This window comes from Catharus ustulatus, chromosome 2 (assembly GCF_009819885.2).
Source record: "Catharus ustulatus isolate bCatUst1 chromosome 2, bCatUst1.pri.v2, whole genome shotgun sequence".
Lineage (NCBI taxonomy): Eukaryota > Metazoa > Chordata > Aves > Passeriformes > Turdidae > Catharus > Catharus ustulatus.
In genome coordinates, this window is record NC_046222.1 from 9,396,511 (window position 1) to 9,409,855 (window position 13,345).

Genomic DNA, 13,345 nt, shown 5'->3' on the forward strand with positions numbered 1-13,345 from the left:
GCATTGTCCTGCAATAACACCTCTGATTATGCACATCACTGTAGACCTCCAATCAGACTGAAACTATGTGCTTAGAAGGAAAATGTTGAGCCACCACAGCTCCACAATTATAAACTGCAGCTTTTAAAACCTGGTCTCCTCCTGAAGCTGCGAAATGCATCTTGAGCAGTACTGCTGTGTTTTGTCAACCTTGCTTTGTCTCATGTTTTGATGAGCCACCCAGGGTAATTCAACATTTGTAGGGAAAAAGCAATAAAAGCAGGGTCTCTTTACCAAAGACAGTCAGCTCTGCAGGGTCACTGTCACGCTCCCCCACCATGTTGGTCCCCACACAGGTGTACATCCCTGCATCACTTTTTCTGGTGTTGGAGATCATCAGCTTCCCACCACGGATCTGTTTCAAAACAAGGAACAATTTTTTAACTTCAGGTGAACAAAAAAAGTAAAGGTGCTACCTTCTCAAGCGACAAGTTCCATAACCAACACATCCTAAACTTTTGTTTGTAAATATATGTATCATTTTAAAATTATATACTTTAAATATCTTTAAGCTGTTCTAGATCACATTTTTATTCCATTGACTAATTTCAATTTGAAACTAATTTCAACTGCATTTGATTTTGTTCCTTTGGCTTTCCTTAGATTCTTTACATTTCAAATATTGCAATTCTTGCTGCCTCTTGGCAGCACAGAATACTTTTATTTCTTGCCATGGTGATATGTAAAGTCCTGTTGACATCTCTCTGAAAAAAAAGGTAATTTGACTTAATTTTATTTATTTAATTTTATTTTACTGGTGTCTGAACAGTCTCCTTGATCACTAATAAAGACAGATTTTCTCTTTTTGTTAAGACAAACAGACTGAATCTGGCCCAAACTGGGAATTCACCCGACACTTAATATTTTCTTGGCTAGAAAGGGTGCTTACAGAGTGAAAGAGCAGGGTAGTTGGAAGAAATTAAGTAAAAATGTATAGCTTGAGAAGCCACAGTGTCAAAGGTTAGACAATGGGGTGCTCCAGAATAAGCTGGGAATTTAACCAAAGAAACTTGAGAGTCAGGGAATGATAGCCAGTTCTCTGCAACTCTTCGCTCTTTTACTCTTGAGTAGACCCTACCACAGACAGCCTCATCCACAAATAGCAACAGCTCAGATTCTTTGGCTTAGAACAATTCCTTAGGCTTCCAGAGCCACTAACAGGCTTCCTGAGAGTACTTCCATGTTGAATAAGGTCAGCACTGAATCATTCCATAAAACATAAAACTTTATTGGAGAAATATTAATGGTGAAAAGCTAAGCATTTAAAAATTGGGAAAGAAACATGTTCTCAACCCCTTAATTTATCCCATTTGCTTGCACAGACCATGATTTATCTCTAATCACTTGATAAGTTAAATATTTCTGCCGGATCCTTTTTCATTCAGTACAAGAAATGAACGGCCATAGAATTCAACCAGTGTTACTCATTTGCTCAACATTTATTCCTTTTCAGGAACCATAACTCTTTAGAGGATGACTTCAGCCTCCATTTAGACACATCCAAATTACCACAACTACAACATCACTGGCATCATTCTAAGATGTTGGGTTTTTTCCCAGGGATTATTTGTTTACCTCATAGATTTGACTGAATTGGCTTATAAATACCTCTGATATTCTCAGTTTGGAGAACTGAGATGTAGAAAAGGTAAAAGCAAACTGGTCAAATATTAACTCCTTCATCTAACTGAGCACCTTCTATGACTGAGCTCTAACAGCAGACCTCCACTACACTGGATTTACAAACCAACCCTCAAAAAAGCTCAAGCTGGAGAACCAGACTAGGAGCAACAAACAGCTCAGAGAGGGAAACTGCCAAGAATAACATCAAATCCATGGGAAAAGCTATAAAGGTGTGTAAGTTCTGCTGCACAAAAAAACACCTGAGCTGTACTCACACTGATCCGCTCCTCTCTGTCGTCAATCCGGACTTTATCTTTCTTCCAGTAGATGGTGGGCTCGGGGTGCCCTCGAGGGGGCTGGCACTCCAGGATTGCAGGCTCTCCAGCTGCCACCACCACATCTGTAGGGTTTTGGCGGAAGTCATCCCGTAGCACTAAAGCAATAAATGAAGGTAAGAGGAAAAAAAATTAATAGAAGTGATGACATTGTAAGTGGGGGGAAAAAATGTAGAAACACATACTATTAAACAAGCAAGCCTCAAGCATTATTAGATGATCAGTTTGTTTCTTATATTGACTGTAAAAGATCTCAAAAATGAAGCTGGGTAGAGATGCCCTTTTGTCCAGTGGAGGCAGACTGGACATTGCGCTGTATTTAATTTACAAAGATGTGTAGCACTCATTAGTCCTCTTAACCTTGACAGGATCACTTTCCATCATTACAAAAGCACCATTGCAAGTTGAGTTCTTTTCATGACAGTAAACAACCTGCTAAATATCTGCCTTGTCTGGGTCTCCAATTCCAGCAAAAGCTCAGTAAAAAAGGGACACAACTCATTCTGAATTGCAGTGTTACACTTTGGCTAAGGGCATTGCCATTATAGCTGTTATTATCATATTTCTGGCACATATATGCTAAAATGGTCACCAGTTCTGAAAGGTGTCAAGGAAATAAAACGGAGAGTAATGTACTTCCAACACATTTATTTTTTCCTTCTATATTTTTAGTTCTAATATTTTTTGCCACCTTGACCAGCCATATGCCATTGAAAAGAAAGAGCATTTAAATCACCAAGCTGTTTGAGAAGGAAATTAGGCAACACAGGGTGGCTTCTTTTATAAATCAAGCTTCTGTACAGGATTAGGTCCAACTTGCTGGCTTCAGTGTGTTAGAATGATATCCACTTCATCCTTATTCTTCCATGTGTGTCCTAGTCTCTAGGTTAATTGACATTCTTATAAACATAAAACAGAAAATAGCTCTAGATGAGCTGCTGAAATAGAATTTAGGGCATTGCCCCTCCTTGAATTTCAGCTACGCGTGGCTTTCATTACAGCTTTAAAACAGTTCTCACCCTTAATGGAACCAGGGCCCTCTGAGAAATTAGAAAACACTGTATCCTAGTGAAGGGGCAAGTCAGGAAGAGTTCAGCAGAAATTGCTCAGTCTCATTTCATAAGCAGAGATAATTTACTGCTTTCAATGTTAATAAAACGTGCCCCATTTTAACATTTGGAACTGAGTATTTTTCTTTTCTGTAATAAGCCAGAAGAAAAATATGATTAATATATACAAGAATTGGTCTCTGAGTAGTCTGAGGTGAGTGGGCTGTATATATCTGGCACTCGAAATGACATGGAGGTAACTTTTATTGTTCTCCATTTTGGATACACAGGTAGATCCCAAAGGAAGGAGGGAATTAATTGGAAGTTAATTCCTTTTCTAACACACACACACAAAAAGAGTGACTATTTAGGTCTCGCTCTTGAAGCATAAAATAAAAGTGACAGGAGGCAGCTGGCAGCAAATGCAGCTCTGGCAAGAACTCGTAGTCTTCTTAGGTGACACACCCAATAGACAACAAAAAAACTCAATCCCCAAATATTTCTGAATAATACAAATTTTCTGATTCACAGTAATCAAATTGGCAGAAACGGAATTTATACAACTTCAAGATCAAGTGGAAGAAATAATTTATGCAATGCAGAGCACAGAATCAGTATGATGAAGATCATGGGCTGCTGACTATTGGCAGTACAAGACTTTGCAAAGCCAAGAAAGTCAGTATCAGGGGAATGCCAGGGAAAAAACCAGAAAAAAGTCCTACATAATCATGTTTTTTCAGAAGGCAACTTCATATTCTCTGTGACCCCCATGATACACAGGAAGAAAAAGTACTTCTAGACAATGCTATGCCCACATTTGTATAAATGGCAAATAGATAAAAATTAATTTCTGCTATTCTTATTACTATACAAAAAAATAAATATTATTTTTTTTTGGCTTGATTCTACCTGTAATTACAGAACTTCAGTGCAAATCCATTAGTGGAAAATCCCCAGAAAATCAGCAGATCCCATCACATAATGGCTTTATATTCCTAACTCTTGGCAGCAATATTAAGGAAAGCATTTTCCTTGAACATTTCACACTGCTGTATGAACCTGACAAACACAGTTTCTTGGAGTGATACACAGCAAATTACATTAACTTTCTCTGAATCATCCCAGCAACTGTGTAAGGCTCCAATCAGCCTCAGAATATGAGGCTAAGAGGTGATTTGATTTTATCACATTCCTTTACCCAAAGTCTCACTGCAAAACTGGCTTGAATAGAAGACAAAATTGATGCTACAGGCTTTGCTTAATCTTGCTCTGTACCTCAGCACACACGTGAATCTTGAATAGGTATATCTCACCATTTCCATCTAAAGCATTCTGTGTTTTGGAGGGAAAAAAAAAAAGGTTGGAGAAAAAAGAAGTAGGGAAAAATAAAGCAGTGACAGAAAAGCAAAGATAAGAGAATAATGCACAAAATATAAATTAAAGTGAGAAAATAACTCGGAGAGGAAGAAGGGGAATGTTAACTTTAGGGAGACAAGAAAGAAAAAAGCCAGGTAAAGGAAGGAAAAAAAGAATAAAAGCAGAGAAAAAGACAAGATAAAGAGCAAAGGAACCAGGCTGCCATCTCTGTGATGGAGTACTTTAATGCAATCTAACAACAATGAAATAAAGCACAGACATTAATCTGATCAGCCCAGTCATCCCAGAACATCCTCACGCCAAGAGAAAGGAGGCAGCGAAGAGGAGGGCAGAGCATGAGCTGGTGAGTTTGGCTTTCCTCCTGGAGTGGCACAGGAAGCCACAGAAGGAAGAACCATCAACTGCAAGTTGAGTTCACACATATTAGCACAGTAAATGGAAAAGTTGCAGCACAGCTTAGTGCACTCACCATATCTAATGGTACAATCATCTGTGAAAACAGAAAAATGATTGAGAGCTGCAGAATATTCCTCAGCCAATTATCCACAATTGCTGGGTACTTCCAAATAACTATCAGTGTGCCTGAGCAGACCACCCTGTCCACACACAGGCAGAAGGGTTTTGTTCACTTGAGAAGCCAGCCATCCTCAGGGCCCTTTTGGCAGGTCACAAATACGAATGCTTTAAAAATTCAACACAAGCAACAAACACTATGCGGCCATCAGCTTCCTCGCCCTGTGTTCTTGCTTTATTCCAATTTTACACATAGGTCACTTGGTGCTTGCATGGGTGTTTTCCTGACATTTTTGGGTGCTACCTTACATCTTTACTGCGAGGGTGGCGAGGCCCAAAGATTTGCATGCCCCATCCCTGGAATTGTTCAAGGCCAGTCTGGGTGCACTCTGAGCAACCTGGCCTAGGAAAGCCGTCCCAGCCCATGGGGTACAGGGTGATCTTTAAGTCCCTTCCAAGCCAAACTTTTCTGTGATTTTATGACCAAACAAGAGGTTCCAAAGGGGAAGGTGGCCCCACACTGCATGGCAGCCCTGGGGCTGCAGCACAGCCGTACCCAGGGGTGCTCCCCTGCCAGCCCACAGCACAGACACCCTCACGTTTAAAAAGGGCAAAAGCTTCCAGATGGCTGAGCCTCGCTGTCTGGAAAGGCACCGAGGGACTGGAGAGCTGCAAAGAACAGCTAAAGCGCACACACAGCCCGCAATGGCGCTGCGGACAAAAGTTAATTAAAGTTTGATCGGCCTCTTTGTGCCTCAAACAAGCTGATGCTGCTCAAACAAGATAGATGTCTGCGAGCAGCCACGGCAGTCTTTAAGGCAGCAAAGGCCATTTCCAGGTGGGCAGGAGTGTAAGCAGGGAAAGGGAGCACATCCACGTGGAAACAGCAGTGCCGGAGCGAGGGATGAGAGGGAAAGGAGCCGAAAGGAGCCCCCGCTCCCAAGGCAGCTGCTAACAGCACCTGCCAGCTTAGGCCCAAATCCAGGCCTCAGCCAAACTGATGCTCATAAACTCGGGGAATTACATGGAAACCGAATTAATTTCCTCGGCCGAGGTTCCAGCAATTTGTTTAAAGGAAGTGGAGATAAAGCCACGATGTTTATGGGGTAGGAGGGAAGGTGGCGGGGTCAAAATTATTCTAGGCTAGCTATCCATGCCTTAATCCTTCTTTCCAGCTTTCAGACCCTTAGAAAGAAAACATTTTTATAGGATTTACATTTACATGATGATTACAAATAACCATCTGTCTGCTTCCACTTTTTCAATCTGGTCCATGTCCCACGAGCCCCCAGCCTGTGGTCGGAGCAGCTAAGCTGGAAGGAAGAAGTGGATGCCCGTCAGGAGGCTTTGGGATAATTGCATTCTTCTCCCACCAGCGCTTGTCTCTCTACCTCCTCCCCCTCTGTGTGCACGGAGAACATCTGAAATTACCAGGGACAGGAGGGAGGGAAAGAGTATCTTTGTTGCCTTTTTCAATGAATTATAATGTCTTAAAACACAGCTACATCTGTTGTGCTGACTAGAGGGTATAAAGAGATATCGAGTAAATATTAATGCGCTTCTGTAACTTGGGTGCCAGTAGTTCATCCTCCCCCTCCTGTTCTGTTTTGTGCTTATCTCAGGATAATATTATTCCCAAAGATTTTACACAGCCACATTGGTGGTTTGGTCACCTGCCACACCACAGGTAGGTCTCCCCTGATTCAAGCCACTATCCCACAGGCACTTTCCTAAATCTTCATCTCTCTGCCGCTGCTTTGGCACCTCCCTCCTCTGATTCATACTGATATGAACAATTGACATGAGTTACTAAGTCAAATAACTGCCCAGATGTCATACAGTGGACAGATTAAAGGATTATTATACTTTAGGTAGCATATGGTGCAGGGAGGTATTTTAGATCTTGACTAATGTGTATGATCTGCTGAAATGGTCCCTGAGCAAGCCAGCACTACCTGCTGAAACAGGGTGACTGAAAAAAAACCCAAGAGGTCACAGACAACTTCCCTTGTGAAGAATAATACACTTGGTTTGAAGATGCTGCTGCCTGACCTCTTTGTTTCAGCGACTGTCTCTGCCTCAATTTGTAAGGAAAATTGCAACAAAAACACACAACCTTGGCAATAGTCCTAAGCAAGACTCTCAGGGAGTTCTTGAGCTCCCTCTGCATGTGCAGAGGAAAAAGCAGCCAGGAAAAAGCTGCTACCTCAAAAAAAAAATATTATAAGGAGCACTTTCTCCTCCTGTTTTTCCCATCCTTTGCCTATCCCCTGATACAAATACTGCCTAGCAGAAAAGGATGTTTGTCAATACACCATGACTAAAAGATGCTCGGTAAAATGGAGCCCCAAGTCCATAAGAATCATTTTTGGAGGTGTTAGGATATTTTTAAAGAGCCTAGTAGCTTCAGTAATGTTTGATTAGTAGGGTACCTAGAAATCCAAGCAATGATCAGCACAGAGATACCTGCATAAAGAAACAAAAGGAGAATCTTCTTCCTTGGAATTCAGCAACCTTCTTTGGCTTCATCCCTTTCTCTTAGTCAGGATTTCATACGCTTCTGAACTTAGCAACTTACCCAGTACTTACAGTTCAAGGAAGCTTGTCCCTTATTATCAGGCCTCAGTAAAGACAAAAATGTGGAGAAAACCCTGGCACATCCTTTAAAACTTTCAACTGCTCATATACACGGATATAGATAAACAAAAAAATATTATGAACATTAATGTCTAAATGCAAAAGCGTTGCTTCTAAAGACAGAATATATTAAACCAGGTGAACAGACAATTAGTGCTGAGGTGGGTGAAGCGACAGTGACAAGTAAGGAGACATTCCAAACAGAGTCAGTGGGAGATTAACTGTTTTTTTGCCCCTCCTCTAAATTGCAGTCTGAGGTGTACCCCAACTAGCTGACTGTACAAAAGTCAGGAAAGAAGACAGTCTTTTCCCTTTCTTACTTACAGAGCACACTGCCAGGAGTCAGACTTTGAAATCTTTCTAGGCAAGTTAAGGGCACTGCCAACCTATTTTCCCTTTTGCACAATTACACAGGTACACAAGTGATAGTTACTGCAGATTTTAGTTTATGATTTCTTTCTGATTTTTTAAAGGCTGCTATTTGGGCTGAATTAAGCATATGCAATACAGCCTGCATATACTTACTGAAAAATTGTATAATCTCCTTGCCTTTCTTGTGATTCATTGTGATCACTTGAATGCAATCTGACGTCTCTGTAATTTTTTTCTTCTGAAAGATTTTATGTGACTACCAAATAGCATGAAGAGCGGAGATTTTTCTAATTTAGAACATAACATATTTATGTTTAAGCCTCCTGATTGAAAACGAAGTTCTATCACCTGTCTTCCTTGCAATGAATCCGCGATAACCTTCTCCCTTTTTTAAACTCCCACCTCCTTCCACCAGCAAATTCTGAATGCTGCAGTTAACAGTCAGCAATCTCATTACCCATCTGCTATAAATCTTCAAAAGCATCACTGTGTTTTGACAGTCAAGAAAGGCAAAGGGAAGCAATAAGCATAACCAAGTATTCTTTATGAATGCAAATATCCTGAAGACCACATTTAAGTAATTTCAGAAATCTAAAGCTATACAACGTGATACGTTGAAAAATTTTCTCTAGGATACAGAGCAGATTTCTTTTTTCTTATTCTTAAAGCATAATCAGTCTTGATGAATGCACTGCACAGATTGCTAATGTGAACAAGAGACACATTGCTAGGAGTTTTATTTCACTGAAACTGAAAGCCCAACTACTTGCTTAAAGTTCAGAGACTTTCTAGAAGAACTGATACCATAATTATAGGCAACAAACTTTAAAAAAGTGCATGGTCTGCTGTAAGTCTTCAAATTTAGCAAGGATCAGACATTTAGTAGTTTAACTCAGATCTGAAGACAGCTTTTACATGATCTTCACTTTTAATGGTCTACATATTCATGGGCATTACATAATTAAATAAATGTAAGTAGTAATTACTTAAGTAAATAAATTACTTATTTTTTTACCAATGGATTTTAATATCAGATGTGGAAGCAAACATAGTTTAAGGGAAACACCACATGAAAATTGAACTGATACTTTTTCTGTCACTTTTATGCCAGAACGTCTTCTTTCCAGCAGGAATATGGGACAGTTTCAACAAAACCACTAGAGACTCTGCAAATCCCATGAAATATGCTTCCCTCCCAACAATGCAGTAGGGAGGACTGTGTTTAGGAAAAGCAGAAATCCTCCACAATGTCCTAGGTTACTGTCATAAAAGGGTAGTTTGGACTTTGTTTGTTTGCCTTTGGTTGCCAACCAACCAAAAAAAGAAACTTTAAATAATTATAAATATATTTTTTTAAAAAAATCAAAAGCAATATCATTCAAGAAACCTCAGATGTAACTGATACACAAACAAAATTCTGGCGGGAGCTTTTCACCATGTCACTGAGAAGAGCACACAAGAAACTGCACTGTACCTTTTGAGTCTGTGTGTACGGCAGAGAGATTCCCCAGAAAGTGCACATTTAATTAGTGAGGCTCAGAAACTACAGTCTATTAACATGCAGGTTTGCTGTTGGGAGTACAAAAGTTGCACTGCCAGGCACCTGCAGCACTGTGCTCATCCTAAGGAAAGCTACCTAGAGTTTGACACAACACTGAGCAATCGCATTTTTGATGTTTCCAAAGTGAAGCTGGTTCTCCTACAACCACTTTAACCCCATCAGTGCCCTGGACTTTCAGTTTGAGCCCAGCCAAAACACCTAAAATGTACATGTGCCCTCGGTAAAACAAAGGAATAAGCAGCTGAGAATCATGAAAATGAATACAAATGAATGAGTATTTCTTGTATGAGAAATATAGAATGTTACATGCTTCATTTAGCCAATATAATACAGACTGCAATCTCAGAGCTCCACTGAAGTGTGAATAGCCTCTAATAAACTTCTTGTGTACACATGCACAACACACACACAACAGCTGGGATGCTTTCCTGTCTTGGCAGGGGGCACTGCCACATTGCTGCTATACTTCAGACACACATTAGGCAAAGCATCAAACAAAATTGCCTAACATAGGAAACCTCTTCCATCCATCCTCCATTTCTCCATGCCCAACCATGGTCTCTATCTGTTAATTATAAGCTAAACTAATCTATTCAATTTTTGTCAGCAGGATTTTTTTTTATTTTTTGTGCTTCCTTCAGAAGTAAGGATTGGAAATGAGGTAACATAGCAAGAAATGTATTCCTCAGTAAACTTTTGTAACTCCATCACGAGGGGACTGTGCAGCCACACTTCATCAGACACAGAGCTGAGATGTGTCCACAGCCGGTACACAAAACCAGTGGGAGCCACCTGCTGCTTCCCAAATACCTCCCTTCCCACCCTGCAAACTGTCCCCATGTCAATGGGCCATTTTGGGGTGTTTGCCAGATGCCATTCCAACAGGGTCCATAAGCCTTGCTGGCCTCACATGCTCTGTCCCACAAACAGAAATGTCACAGCACATGGGCTCAGCAGCAGCATCTCCTCCTAGACCTGACCTTCAGTCATCAACCTCCTGAAAGGCTCAGTGGTTTCCACTTTTTATAGAATTTGTTCCAGCAAATACAGAAGGGAAACTAGAAAAGCCTAAAATGCGCTCACATGGTTGTTACTGAGGCATGTCCAGCACATTCAGGCAGTCCCTCTGAAACATTTTGCAACAAAGCCCCACCTCCTAAAATTCCTCCATCACTTATGTTTGTGTATTATTTTAATTAAATATTATTTTGATAATATTCAATAAATTAAAGAAGTAGAAATGCATGGCCTAGAGAAACTGCTCTTCAGAAAAATTACTCTGTCATCTCTTAACACAATAAAAACTTCCAATGTTAGGATCATTTTTTAAGTTTTGTCATTGGATTCTTCCTTCAAAAAAGGAATTTCAAATTCTTTCACAGTTAACAATGGACATCAAAAAGGTTAGAGAACATATTTTCTCTATTACCTTGACAAATGCAAAATAATTTATCTGTCACTTGTTATGGTACCATTCTGAATAATAAATTTAAGTTTCCAGAGCCCAAAAACAACAGAAAGACCAATGTGATACACAGAACCTATATTAAAGTTCTCTTAGGATGAAGTGGTTCGAGTTCTCTCAACATATTACAAACTAGGAAATAATCCACAAACATCTAAATAAAACAGTAGTTCTCTATGGTCTAAACATGAACAGAAAGCCTAAATTTTGAGATTTTATGCAAAACAAAGAAGAAACTAGTGCAATTTGCCAGTAACCTTTTGCAGTTTGGATCTATTCAAACAGCACAAAGAATTACTTCTATACAATATAAAATATAACTCTCCTACTTATTTTCAAAAGTAAAAGAAGAACGTAAGAGTTCACATTGCCCTCATTATTATTCACTACATGATGCAAGAGGAAAGAAAAGAAAAAAATAAAGAAGTAGGAGAGAAGACCAACTGTAATAGCCTGAAGCAACAATTTTGAAAGGCGAGCTTAAGCACCCAGAGAGACATGAGAACCTGGATGTCCAGCTCCAGCCTCCAGTCACACTGGGCTGTGCCTGAGACTCCAAATGACCTTCAGCTGAGGGGTTAGACTCAGACACACTGTTGAAAGTACACTAGCATAATGTTTGGGATTGCATTAAATGTGAAAAATTCTTTGTTTCAATTTTTTAAAACTGCTACCACTGTCCCAACGTGCTATTTCAATTACAACAAATTTTACATAATGAAACAAAAAATGAGTACAAGGAACTAGAATAATAAAATAAAGCTCCCATGTGCTTTTCCACAGCTTTCTAAACCCTTGGTGCTGAATACTCCTCTGGTCGTTCAGTACAAGAGAAATCAGAGTAACTACAGATCTGCTGATTCCTTCAAAATAAGAGAAAACTGACAAAGAGCACAACAGAAGGATGTAACCCATGATAGAAAAGCAGCAATCTGAGATGTTCCTGTGAAACAGCCTTTAAAGTTACTCAACAGCTGGAAGAGCAGTTCCTAAGAAGGGCTCACATTCCTCTGAAGGGTCTGAAAGACCTCTGTTAATCCTAAATTAGAATACAAAACCCATTTTACAATCTTTCCTCTTCCTCTTACCTCCCTTCCAAGGGCAAGTGTAGCAAAGACTGTTCCAGCTCAGGCAACATTCCATAACCAAATGTTAAACAGGTTTAAACAGAAACCTCCCAGCACATTTAAGTCACTCTTTTCCATCCTTAGCACAGAGTTTAACAAGACACACAGTACCTGTGTCTGTAGTTTCCACAAACCAGTAAATCTGTGTACATTTATAGAGATACTGTCATTCTTGGATTGCATGGAAAGCAAGAGGCTATACCAACTAGATACAATATTCAAGCACCATATGATAGACAAAGCACAATATTGAAAGAGGCAGATTGGATTATTAGACTCGACAGGATTGGATGGAGGGATTTTTAGCCTCCACCACAGTATTCACCTGGGATAGATTTTAGGTCAAGTACTGCAAACATTTCCTTCCATGCCAATTAGAAAAAAAAAAGAAAAAAAAAAAAGGCAACAACTCCTGTTGCTGAGGATCTTTAACCCAGATCACTCTACTGACCCAGTTCACAGCCCGGATTCATAAACAACTGAGAGAATGACAAGCTATTACAAGCAGAGGGAATAAGTGGCCAGGAGAGAATAGTATACTACTTAAAGCAGATTTTCCATCAAGGAGAATGTTAAACTATGCAGAATGTTTCCCCATATTTAGACTAAGGAATTTGGAATAAGGAATATATAAAATGCAATAGATCATATAACCAGTGCACACTGTGGGATTTTTCTGAGACCAGGAGAACTGGAAACATTCTGTAGTTCACTTGCACAGCTTCAATTAAGGCAAATTGAATTAAACTCTCCCTTGAGGAGGACCTCTGTAGCTCTGCTCCTCCTTTTCTGAACAATTCCAGATGTAGGTGTAGAACATTTTCAGTTTCTCTCTGAAGAATTCCACATGCCTGCCTGTGCTCACATTGATACAAAGAAGTTTTGGGGGAGAAGACACGGGGCTCTAAACAGTGCCCAGTCAATAATTGGTACATGTCAGATTTCACAACTTAATTCTGTTCACAGGGACTTCATTCCTTCTTTAAGAACAGACAGATCTGCTGGAAACAACTCAGAGGAGATGGAAACACTTGTGCTGCTGAACAAATGGAATCTAGTACTGTGTGGCTCATATTCACACAGTTGGCAGCACTTTGTTTTCTTTCTCTCATATCCAGAATTTATTACCTGCCTAATAGTTCTTTGCTCTTCCTTTTACCTATTCAATCCAAAACAAATCAGGCTTCCTTTTCAAATGCCCCCAGCACCCTGACTTCTGTTGCAAGGAATCATCCTTCCAGTGAGGA

At 39.9% G+C, this 13,345-nt stretch overlaps 1 protein-coding gene across 13 annotated transcripts in view; it reads right to left on the reverse strand.

The window, feature by feature from the left end:
- The window catches only part of ROBO2 (roundabout guidance receptor 2), an 847,836-nt gene that overhangs the window by 143,969 nt on the left and 690,522 nt on the right, over positions 1 to 13,345 (reverse strand). For all 13 annotated transcript variants that reach the window (XM_033051267.2, XM_033051273.2, XM_033051269.2 and 10 more), the window contains exons 3-4: positions 1,938 to 2,095; positions 274 to 394 (exon numbers count right to left, since the gene is read on the reverse strand). In XM_033051267.2, the coding sequence (XP_032907158.1) occupies positions 274 to 394; positions 1,938 to 2,095 (279 nt within the window). The remainder of the gene's footprint in view (positions 1 to 273; positions 395 to 1,937; positions 2,096 to 13,345) is intronic.